The sequence below is a fragment of the Mus pahari genome, chromosome 21 (genome assembly GCF_900095145.1).
Source record: "Mus pahari chromosome 21, PAHARI_EIJ_v1.1, whole genome shotgun sequence".
Taxonomy (NCBI): domain Eukaryota; kingdom Metazoa; phylum Chordata; class Mammalia; order Rodentia; family Muridae; genus Mus; species Mus pahari.
The window spans coordinates 4010577-4022878 of record NC_034610.1 but is presented as its reverse complement, the minus strand read 5'-3'; the positions used below and the strand labels follow the sequence as shown (position 1 = coordinate 4022878).

The window sequence follows — 12302 nt, the reverse complement described above, 5'->3', positions numbered from 1 at the left end:
GAACTCACTTTGTAGACCAGGCTGGCCTCGAACTCAGAAATCCGCCTGCCTCTGCCTCCCGAGTGCTGGGATTAAAGGCGTGCGCCACCACCGCCCGGCTTGGGGCAGATGTTAAATGTCCTCAACACTAAGAAATAGCAAACATCTCTGATGACAGATGCCACCCACCCTGACCACTGCACAGGTTCACATGTGCCACCCACCCTGACCACTGCACGGGTTCACATGTGCTCAGCCATCACTGCGCACTCAACAGATGTGTACCATTACCTATGTCAACCAGACATAAGAAGCATCAGGGCGTGGTGGCCCATGCCTACAGCAGCTACAGCACTCAAGAGGTGGAGATGGGAGGATTCTGAGTTTGAGGCTAGCCTGAGCTACAGAACAAAACGTTGCCTCAAGGCAAACAACAGAGGAAGCAGCTAGCTTTGAGTGGTCAGACAGGAAAGCCAGGGGGTTTGGTTTTCTTCCTTCTGACCTCTCCAAAGTCTGCAAAATTAATTTACTTTTCTCATCCATAAAAGTCATACATTTTATCAAAGCCACAGACGTTGTTGAGACACTCCCATCCTGAGGCAGGCTAGGTTCATCAATGGGAAGAGAAGATCTGACTGTAAAGAGAGAGACCTGAGAGAGCTCTGAGAAGGGCAGAGTCATGGGCAGCCTGGGATGCAGGCAGGGGCTTGAAAGAACGGACTCCCCTGCTTTCTCTCTCCTGTTAAACCCCGAGTACAGGTCATGGGGAAAAGCTTGAGAGAGTCCTCTGCTTGCTTTAGAAAGAAGAGGACGGTTGGTGAGACATTCCAGGGTCGGGTGGAGCAACATTCTCACTACCCACTGAGGCTGGTGGCTGATGAGAGAAACCCAAGAGCCACCGCACAGATCCAAATACTGACAGGACCACGAGTGGAGCCAGCCCAACGTGGGGAAAGGAGGAAGGAAGGGAAAGCCCCACTGAGAGTTGCCCCACTGAGAGTTTTTCTCTCCTTCAGTGGGCTGCAACTGTAACCATTCTTTTTGGCTACGTTATTGGGTTCTTTTACCCACCACCCTTCTCTAGCTCCATTCCTTCAAACCCCACAGCACTGGGTAGGCAAGAAAGAAGGTTAGAGAGGAAAGGAGGTGTTGTCTCATTAGACTACTTCCTGCTGATTAGGGATTCTGAGCTCCTAGAGGCTACTTTGACCCCCATTGTCAGGATATCCAGTTTCTTCTTCTCATCAACTTGGCTCATGACCACTTGACAAACCGCAACAGCAGCAGCAGGAGGAGAGCATTCTCTCGGGGCTCTGGCATGTATATACCCTCTGAAGAGTCCCCAGAATTCCAGAGTAAACTATCTTCAGCTGGCAAACATCACACACATCCTGCCAGAGCATGAGACGAATTATAGTCAGCTGCTGTGGATGATCTGAAGCAGCCCCATGTCCCACACTTGGGATTAAAACAAAAACATATTCACGCTGGGCAGTGGTGGCGCACGCCTTTAATCCCAGCCCTTGGGAGGCAGAGACAGGTGTATTTCTGGATTCAAGGCCAGCCTGATCTACAGAGTGAGTTCCAGGACAGCCAGAGCTACACAGAGAAACCCTATCTTGAAAAACAAAATCAACAACAACAACAACAACAACAAAAACATATTAACACATATAACATAACTGATTTTTTAAGTTATTTATTGATTGATTGTTGATTGACTGATTGACTTCATGTACATGAGTACACTGTAGCTGTACAGATGGTTGTGAACCTTCATGTGGTTGTTGGGAATTGAATTTTGTAGAACCTCGCTCAATCCAGCCAGCTCCACTCCAGCCCAAAGATTTATTTATTATTATAAATAAGTACACTGTATCTGTCTCCTGACACACCAGAAGAGGGCGTCAGATCTCATTACAGATGGTTGTGAGCCACCATGTGGTTGCTGGGGTTTGAACTCAGTACCTTCAGAAGAGCAGTCAGTGCTCTTACCCGCTGAGCCATCTCTCCAGTCCCCCCCCCCCGGATTTTTTTTTTTAAATCATTTATTTTTATATATGTGAGTACTGTATCCGTCTTCAGACTCACCAGAAGAGGGCATCAGATTCCATTACAGATGGTTGTAAGCCCACCATGTGGTTGCTGGGACTTGAACTCAGGACCTCTGGAAGAGCAGTCAGTGCTCTTAACCACTGAGCCATCTCTCCAGCCTGCCCTCCTTATTGTTTGAGACATGGGGGGCTCTCAGTGCATCAGGAGTTTGATGTTCCAGCTAGACTGGCTAGCCGCTGAATCCCTGGAATCTTTGTTGCTCCACTCCCTTGTGCTGGGGTTATAGATCCATGCTACCATGCCTGGATCTCCTTTGGGAAGCCTGGGGATCCAGACTCGGATCCTCATGCTGCACAGTTTTCTGAGCTGTGTTCCCCAGCCACAGTTTAAATCATTTCAATGTATTGCCATGTATCACTTTAAAACTCCTGTTCCTAATCGTTCTGGTAAGAAATCTTAGACGTAAGAAACACAGAGAGCTTTCCCGGAGAGCCATGAACAAAGAAGAACTGCTATAGGTGCCAGTGACTGGGACTGAGGCCGGGAGTCAGCCCTAGTGTCGGTAGAGGGGATATGGACATTTCAGTAGCAATGGCTGGGTGGAGAGCTGACGGGGGGGGGGGCGCCGAGGAGAGGCGAGGCGGGGTGCGGGCCGGGTTTCGTGGCGGTGGGGGGGGGGGGGGGGGGGGGGGGGGGAATGAGCCCTGTAGGGCATGAAGATGAGGAGGTAGGCGGGAGACTCTGGCTTCCCTCATTCCTCAGCATGGGAGAGAGCCTCCCCAGTAATACAAAACCATTTTGAGGTGCAGAACAGATGACACCTGTCACCACCTTCCCTTTCTGATCACAGGAGGCCACAGAGAAAACGATCTCCCTGGAATGGAGCCATTGGCAACATTGTATCCTCTGGAATCCACACAAGCCACCAGAAACGAAACCCCAAATGAAACCACCTGGTCTTCAGAGCCTGTGGATGACCACACTTACTTCTTAGTCTCCCTGGCCATTTGTTCACTGGGACTGGCTGGGAATGGCCTTTTGATATGGTTCCTAATCTTCTGTATCAAGAGGAAGCCGTTCACCATCTACATCCTCCATCTCGCCGTTGCGGACTTCATGGTCCTCCTCTGTTCGTCCATCATGCAGCTAGTGAACACTTTCCACATCTACAATAGGACCTTAGTGAACTGCGCCATCCTCTTCATGATCTTTGGCTACAACACGGGTCTGCACCTCCTCACGGCCATCAGTGTGGAGCGGTGCCTCTCCGTGCTTTACCCAATCTGGTACCAGTGCCAACGCCCGAAACACCAGTCCGCCGTGGCCTGTATGCTGCTGTGGGCCCTCTCTGTTCTCGTGTCTGGTTTGGAAAACTTCTTCTGCATTCTGGAAGTGAAGCCCCGATTCCCAGAATGCCGATACGTGTACATATTCTCCTGTATCTTGACTTTCCTGGTCTTCGTTCCTCTCATGGTCTTCTCGAACTTGATCCTCTTCATCCAAGTCTGCTGTAGCCTGAAGCCACGTCAGCCGACCAGACTCTATGTGATCATCATGAGCACAGTCATCCTGTTTCTTGTCTTCGCCATGCCCATGAAGGTTCTGCTTATCATCGGTTACTATTCCAGTTCCCTTGATAATTCTGTATGGGACTCCCTCCCCTACCTGAACATGCTGTCCACTATAAACTGCAGCGTCAACCCGATTGTCTACTTTGTGGTAGGCAGCCTGAGGAGGAAGAGGAATAGGAAGTCCCTAAAAGAAGCACTGCAGAAAGTCTTCGAGGAAAAGGCAGTGGTGGCCTCGAGGGAGAATGTGGCACAGTTCTCCCTGCCTTCATGACCTTCAGCTAGGACATCGCCAAGGAAGGATGCCTGATGTTATCCTCTATGGGAATATAACACTATTACAAAACCACTTCTCTATGTTCCCACCTGGTGGCTCGCTATGATTAAAGTCCTTCATTCTTCCTGGAAATAAATGACAATAAGGCACACTGTGCACGTGACACGCTTGGCCACTGAGAACTTGATGGGAGCTAGTGCTTTTTCCAGTACTGGGGGTTGGATCTTGGACCTCATGTGTGCTAGGCTAGGACTCTAGCTCAGAGACCTGGCCCTGGCCTGATCCTGTCTCCCCAGCACTAGGCTCTACCTGTCCCAAACACCGTCGCACTTCGTCTTCCTGTCAACCTTTTATGAGCCACTGTTGTTAATCTACTGTCACAGACAAGAGGCTAGAAAGGTTCTAGGATATGGGTGGTGCTGAACCAGGCTGTGACCTAAGGCGTCGGCCTTTAAATCCGTCCTTGAGACCATAATACCCAGGGTGGTCTTTGAGAGGTACTGTCAACTGTGTATATGGTGGTTGTCAATGCTGCCCAAGTTCCTCTCCACTGGCCTCCTCTATCCTGCGCTCTGGATGCGTGAGAGGGAAACATCTTAGCCCATATAAGGGACATCCAAGCTACCTTACAAAGCATCTTCGCTACCACACCTTGAGAACTCATCACGGGACCAGTTGAGAGAGGAATGGGACATCCCACGAGTCCTTTAAAGATGTCATCCTGTAAGAATTGGAGGGGGCCTCAACAAGGCTGAGAGAAGGTTGGCTTGGGCATGAGCATTTTTCACTTTCTCCCTGCCTTCCTTTCCTCTCCCCTCCTACACTCCCCCACCCTCTCCCTCCCTCTCTGGTTTTCTTCTATCCTTGGTTTTCTTGAGACAAGGTCTTACTATGTATTTCAGCCTGCCCTCCAACTCTCAATGCCCCTGCCTCAGGCTCCTGAGAGCTGGTTTTGCAGGCATGTTTCAGCAGCCCTAGCTTCTTTTGTTTGTTTGTTTGTTTGGGTTTGGTTTTTTGAGACAAGGTTTCTCTGTGTAGCCCTGGCTGTCCTGGAACTCACTTTGTAGACCAGGCTGGCCTCGAACTCAGAAATCCGCCTGCCTCTGCCTCCCGATTGCTGGGATTAAAGGCGTGCACCACCACGCCTGGCCCAGCCCTAGCTTCTTATCTTTCGTCCCTCCCCACTCCTTCTCCCTTTTGCTTAAATATGAGCTGCTTGCATGCCTAGGAACAACGCAAAATGCATTTTTCTTACAAAATGTGGACAAAGCAGACCCGTGTTCCCCCTCAGCTGTCTCGACATACAGCTAATACCACACCATTCCTTTATTCCTCGGCTCTTTGCTGAGCAGCTCATTGGAAATGCTGCTTCTGAGACTTCTGAAATGGAGTGTTTTCTTTTTTTATTGCAAAGAAAACATTCCTCGGTAGTCCCGAGGCACTGTGGATGGACCGTGCTATTTTAAGGTTGGGCCCAGCTTCTTCCCAGCACTGTTAACAGATTTTGTTCATCCAGTCATTTTTCTTACTGGGAGAATAAGTCCAGAATGCAACTGGATTTCATAAAATAAGTCCTTAAATGTAAACCCGATAAGACGAGAGATCATACCGAATGGTCTAACATTCGGTGGCTTTGGGTGTCCCCCAACTATGATGAGAAGTTCCATCTATAAAGAATCATGAATTAGAAAATGTTTCTTAATAAATATGACAGCGGGGGTAATACCCCTTCACAAATGGAATGCTCGACTAAACTGAGAAAAAAAATGGTAGGATATCAATAGATAAGTGGGTAGAAGGTTAAATGGTGGATGGTTTATAATCCTGCTGGGACAACAGGCAAAAATGATCCATAGAAAGAAGTGTTTGAACTTAGTGACCTCAGTCATCACCAAAAGTGGAGCCCATGGTAGTATCCATCAATATCCATCATGGAAACGCGGGAGGCTTCTAGTGAGTTTGATGCCATTCTGAGCAACCTGATGTGACCCAGTCTCAAAATGAATAATAAAATAAAATATCTGGATGTTGTTTTAGCCCATACAGATTGCAAAGCTGGAAATAAATTGCTGTATGTATTATGTACATGTGCGGTGCTGGAGGAACAAACCCATCTACTGAGCAAGCACTCTGTCACACTCCCAGCCGAGTGTGACTGTTGGGGAGCGGGGAGGGGTCTCTTCAGACGTCACAGAGCCTCTATCTTTGTGGCGACCAGCTCACTCCATCCTGAAACGGGCCTGGTTTCTTGAGTTTCGTTCTGGGAAGAGAAGCGGACCTTTCCTTTGGCCCTGCTGCTGAGTTAGGAGGATGTCTTGTCATTAACTCTCACTGGGAATACAACCTTACGTCCTCATCAAACACGAAAGTGTGAGAAAGTTCCTGCAATCACCAGCAGGCTGAGACCGGACGCTGGCGGGATGCGAGGTGGCTTCAGAGGCTTCAGAGCCAGAAGCCAGAAAACATCGTTCCTTCCTTGACGGACACTTTGCTTCAAAACCGTGCGTTTCTTGGATGGGGGTGTATTTGGTTTGCTCTGAGAAACGCTGTAAGGGACTGTCACAGTGACCTTCCCCTTGAAAGGAATGTAACTGCGAAATCCTGTGAAACCACGAGAGTGATAGCCTCGCATTTTTCTCTTTTCTGTTTTTAATGTCAAAAAGCCGAGAAACAAATTATGACCCGCCTCCCCCTGAAGCAATGCCAGAGAGCGGCTCACTGGGTTGCGCATTTCCTTACACTCCGCTCCCGTCGAAGGCAGTTACCTGTTTCGACCTCCAGGGGTCGCTCGCTCTACGTTAGAGAACTACTTCAGTGCCCGGAGTTTTAAGTAATTTCAAGCAAACAGAAGCCTCCAGAAGCTTTCCTGAGAACTGAAAAGCCCTTTGAAAGAGGGGTTAAGTCGTGCAGGATCTGGAGGCTTCATGGACTCTGACCTTCATTCCGTGTTAATTCAGGGCAATGAAACTTTCCTATTCTGTGTCACTGAGGATCGGAGAAACACCAAATGTCTGTCTCAAATATATGTTTCTCCCTATATTAGTGCACTTAACAGCTGCAGTCAGGCTGGATCAGTAGGTAAAGGTGCTTGCTGCTAAGCCCGATGACCTGAGTTGGATTCCACATGGTGGGAACAGAGAAACAACCTTTGCAAGTTGTCTTCTAGCCTCCACACGTGTGCTATGGCACGTGTGTACACTCCCCATGCACAAATAAATAAGTATTTAAAAATTAAATAGCAGAATTCAATCATCAAATGTCTTTGGTCCCATATAAAAGGAGATGATGCCATACACTATTATAACACTGTTATCATTTAGTCAGTTATAAACACTATTAGAATACTGTTATTGTGTATTCACTTATAAACAATCATAATTCACTTATAAAAAGTTGTGAAGGGGCTGGTGTGATGGCTCAGAGGGTAAAAGCACTGACTGCTCTTCTGAAGGTTCTGAGTTCAAATCCCAGCAACCACATGGTGGTTCACACCACCCGTAATGAGATCTGACGCCCTCTTCTGGTGTGTCAGAAGACAGCTACAGTGTGCTTATGTACAATAATAAATCTTTGGGCCAGAGGGAGTGGAGTTGGCCAGAGCGAGCCGGGACAACCGGGGCGAGCAGGGGTCCTAGAAATTCAATTCCCAACAACCACATGAAGGCTCACAACTATCTGTACACCTACAATGTACTCACATGCAAAAAATAAATACTTTTAATTAAAAAATTAAAAAGTTGTGAAATTTTATTTATTATATATATAATGTTCTACCCACATGTATGCCTACTTGCCAGAAGAGGGTACCAGATCATATAGATGATTATGAGACACCATGGGAACTGAACTTAGGACCTCTGGAAGAACAGCTGGTGTTCTAACCTCTGAACCAGCTCTCCAGCCTATAAGCACTCACTGAGCATGCACTGGCTGCGGCTTTGTCCAAGATGCTAGGAAAAGTGCCTGGTAAACCTGTACTTCCCTGGGTCGCCTCAGCTTCTAGGCCAGTGGTTCTCAAGCTTCCTAATGCTACAACCCTTTAATACAGTTCCTCATGTATGGTAACCCCCCCACACACACACACACCCCATCATAAAACTATGTTCATCGCAACTTCCTAACTGCAATTATGCTGTTAATGAATATTTCCAGTGGTCTTAGGAGACCCATGTGAAAGGTTCCTTCAACCTCCCAAAGGGGTCATGAGAACCACTGCTCTAAGCTGATCAATCCCTGAGGCCAAGGCCTGTGTTCCATCTCTCAACTCTAGAAAGTTTCAGACGTCCAAAAGGTATACTTCTTCTAGAGGACCTGAGTCAGGTGATTCACACGCGCCTATAACACCAGCTCCAGAGGGATTCAATGCGTTTGTCCTCTTCAGGGGCATGTGCGCTCACATGCTCATACCCCATGCAGACACACACACACACACACACACACATACACACACGCCACATATAATTAAAACAATAAAAAATAGACTGTAAAACAAATAGCCTAAACATGGTGATGGCGCACACCTTTAGCCCCAGCACTTGGGAGGCAGAGGCAGGCCGATCTCTACGAGTTTGAGGCCAGCTTGGTTTACAGAGTGAGTTCCAGGACAGTCAGCATTACACAGAGAAATCATGTCTAGGAAAACCATAAAAACAAATAAACATTGGACATAGGTGTCCTTAGTCTTTGCTGCAGCTGACTGGTCGCCTTAGTTAGGGGGGACATAGGGGCTCTTCCACAGTCCAGCTGTCAAAGCTCTTGCTTGTCCCTTCCTTGCCCGTTTGATAAAAGATAAAATCAGAGTGAGTCTCACGGCTCCTGGGTGCTTTCCCTGCCTCCAGGCCGCAGAAAAGAGAGTTGGCCTTAGCAGGCATGGGTCCACATGAGTCTACCTTGACCCTGCCCAGAGTCAACATACTTGGACTATTCTGGAATTGGTGGGGTGCTGCCTTTCCAGGCTAAGGTCCAAAAATTACTGGGGCCGGGGCGCACAGAGGAGGTGCCAGGGGCAGGGTGAGTTCCTGACTGTGGAAGTGGTGGTGTCAGAGGCCTGCTCCTCACGTTCTGGACGCTCGCTCCCCAGGTAAATCTGGAGCACGGCTGGATATGGGCATTGCCTCAAGCAATTGTCCACACAAGGAAGAGACCTCTGGCAACCCCTGCTTGCTAGGAAGATCAAAACTGAGTGGTTAAAGTAACACTTTAGTTTTTACCTTTTTATTTTTATTATTATTAAGACGGGGTTTTACTATTTAGCCCTATCAGGCTTCAAAACTCACTTTGAGGACCAGACCACCCCAGGGCTGGGACTAAGAGTTCTTAGCTCTCCTGAGACAAGAAACTCAGGTTGGTCTTGAACTCAGCAAGTCGTGGAAGACGGTCTTTAGCTCCTGATCCTCCTGTCTCCTTCTATAAAATAACTTTTAAAATACTATTTCAAGCGAGAGGCAGTGTATCTCAGTGGGTAGACTGATTAGCATGAGTGAGGCACATAACAGATGACTGTAGTTCCAGCACCCACAAGGTAGAACCAGGGGCTGGAGAGATGGCTCAGTGGTTATGAACACTAGCTAGTCTTCTAGAGAGCCAGGTTTGGATTTCCAGCACACACATGGCAGCTTACAACCCTCTGAGACCCCAGTCCCAGGGGATCCCACACCCTCTTTCTGCCCTCTGTTGGCAGTGCACACACATGGTACAGACGTATGCAGACAAAACACTCGCCACACATGCAACGTAAGTCATGCTTTTTAAAAGGGTGGAAACAGAAAGGAAAAGGAGGTCAAGGTCATCCTTGGCCCATGGATTTGAGGCTCCATGAGGTCTTGGCCAGAGGCATTACTGGGTGGGGATGCTCAGAACCAAGGTGGCCATTGGGGACAGCTTCTACCTGCACTCAAATGAGGGCTGAAGGGAGGAATGGGACTCACCTGCAGAGACATCAGACCCTTCACACTTGCTCCATTTTGTAAGCAACATCTGCAGTGAGTCTGGAGGGAGTGGCCCAAAGTGACACCAGGAGATGGAGAACTTGTTACCTGCCCTTCCATGGGTACCAGAGTGCCTGACCTGCTAACCTGACTAAATGGAATACAACAGGAAAACAAAAAGAACCCAGGGGTCTGGGAGAGGTTGGGGAGGTGAATCAGGATCCTGTGGTCTCACAGGAGGGAGTGGCGGCCCTTGGGATTGGTAGGAATGGAAGTGATGAAGTCACAGGGCCAAGCACCTCACTGTACCAGATCCAGGAATACAAGATGGCTGAACTAAGTGCCTGTGAGGCAAGGAAGAGGCCTTTAGCACCTGGCTCAGGGACAGTGACGGACTCCCCACCAAATAAGGTGGCAGGTGGCGTCACTGGCTGCTTTGGCCCGTCCAGACAGACTACAGATGATGGAGGGCGGGGGGCACCAAACAGTGGAAGCACTGACCTGTAGTTCCCTGCTGAGACGTCTAGTAACATCTAGAAGACACTAGTCACTCCGCCAGAGCCAGTCCAGGAAGCCCATCAGAGACCCTCCTCTCTCCCGAGGCCTCTCACCCTGTGGGGTTGCTGGGAAGAACCGAGTCCCTTGCCCTCATGGCCTGACAAGGCCCTTCTACAGGACACACGCTGTGCGTGGCTCCAGCAGACTCTGCACACATGCCCCGGGGTGGCCGGTCCTGGGTTCACACCCTGCTCAGCTCTCTAGGGCTTCAGTCCTTCCTCATCTGTGCCAGTAGAGGGCCACCGTGCACAGTTCTTAGGTTTTCACTCCCTCACCTTTTGAGGCTCCTCTGGCTTATTTTGAGGAATCCTTTGTTTGCCTAACCCAGGGAGTATGACATGAGGCCAGTGAGCACACGCTGATGACCAGGAACCGGAAGGAGGACATGCTCCCAGCGTGGGCTCTTGGTGCCATGACATATTTTACTGAACCAATTTCTCCTGCCTGGTCAGATGTGTTTCATGCACTGCCTTTCCATTCCACCAGCACGTATCAATGGCATCAGGGCATCCACTCACTGTCCACAGGACTCCTCTGTCCACAGCCCTTCCAGTGTCACATGACTTCATCATTGCCTTGGTTTAGAACATGTATCCTGCAAGCTTTGCATGGGACAAGTTATCCCCCGACACATGCTGTGCCAACAAAGACTGCCTGAAACACCCCCTTGCCACTTCCCCACCCCCTGTAAATGTCCCCTGGGGGACTATTGAGATGGCTCAGTGGTTGAGAGTACAAGACTGGGGACTGTAAAGCTTTTTCCATATGCATAGCGCTTCCTGCACGTGATATGGTCTCATTAGGTAAAATAAAGGGTGCCTATTCTTCCCATAGCTGCTCAGCGTGTTTGTCCATCAGCTGTGGGTCCCTGGATTGTATTAGAATGCTTGATTCTAACATTTTGAAATTTGAGTTGTTTAAATTTCATCTCTTAAAAAAAAAAAAATGTAACAGGAATTTTGGCTTAGAATCGGGACAGAATTCCAACGGTTTCTGCAATGGCCACTCTGTACTGTGAATTCATATAAAATAGCATCCTCCTCACAAACAGCAGACATGTCTGAAAAACACTGCTAGGGCTCTCAAATGCTCAGCCAATATCTAGTTCTCTGTGTAAATACAAACAAGCACTTATCTCGTTAGTGTGCAAATTTGTCTTCATCTTTAATGTTAAAATGGTATGTATGCCAAAGGGGAAGATTTATGATTAGTAAGGATTTGGGTTCTTTTCCTGTTTTAAGACAGATTCTCACTCTATAGCTGTGGTTGGCCTCTAACTCACATGAACCCCTACATGCCTTAAATGTTTGATTTGTACACTTCATAGATTTACATGCCTGAGATCATCGAAACATATCTTGGGTGAAAATGGGCTCAATGTGGGAAAAAAAAAAATCTAAGAAACTTGTCCTAGATAATGATAAAAAATATTACAGGAGGAGACCCGTGTCTAGCCTGTGTAACTTCCCCCGTCGTAACACTCAAAGCCGTCCCTGGGGGACTGAAGAGATGGCTCCATGGTTAAGAGCACACACCAATCCAGGCCAGGGCGGTCTGGGCGCACACAGCGTTTGCTCATGGTGTCTAGCTCAGGAAAGCAGCTGCTAAAATAAAAAGGGACGAAGGAACCAAGGCCTGGGCTGCTAATCTCTAAACTGCGTCTACTTGTGGGAGATCCCAGGGAGGACGCTGTAATTGAGGGCTGGGCCGCTGGGCGGTGAGGAAGGAGCAGGAAGTGAGGCCTGATGGGAGGTGCCCGAGCCTAGGGTCCTCATGGTGGGCTTACACTTTCCCTCCCACAGTGGTGTGATTTCTTTAGGAGAGGAAACCAGCTGGGCCCCTGTGACCTTGAACTTCCTAACCTGGCACCTCGCCCTTTTCCTCCTTAGTAAGGTAACTGCCTCAGGTACTTGAGCACTGTGACACTAAGGAATTCTA

General features: G+C 48.6%; 1 protein-coding gene across 1 annotated transcript; it reads left to right on the top strand.

Annotated features, from left to right (window-relative positions):
* The first annotated feature begins 2913 nt into the window (after window positions 1-2913).
* LOC110337881 (mas-related G-protein coupled receptor member H) lies at window positions 2914-3876 on the top strand. Its single transcript, XM_021220939.1, has one exon. The coding sequence runs from the start codon at window positions 2914-2916 to the stop codon at window positions 3874-3876; it is 963 nt and encodes a 320-aa protein (XP_021076598.1).
* The last annotated feature ends 8426 nt before the right edge of the window (window positions 3877-12302 follow it).

What these genes read in the sequence shown, in the direction of transcription:
- LOC110337881 (XM_021220939.1), top strand. Translation starts at nt 2,914, where the DNA reads ATGGAGCCATTGGCAACATTGTATCCTCTGGAATCCACACAAGCCACC.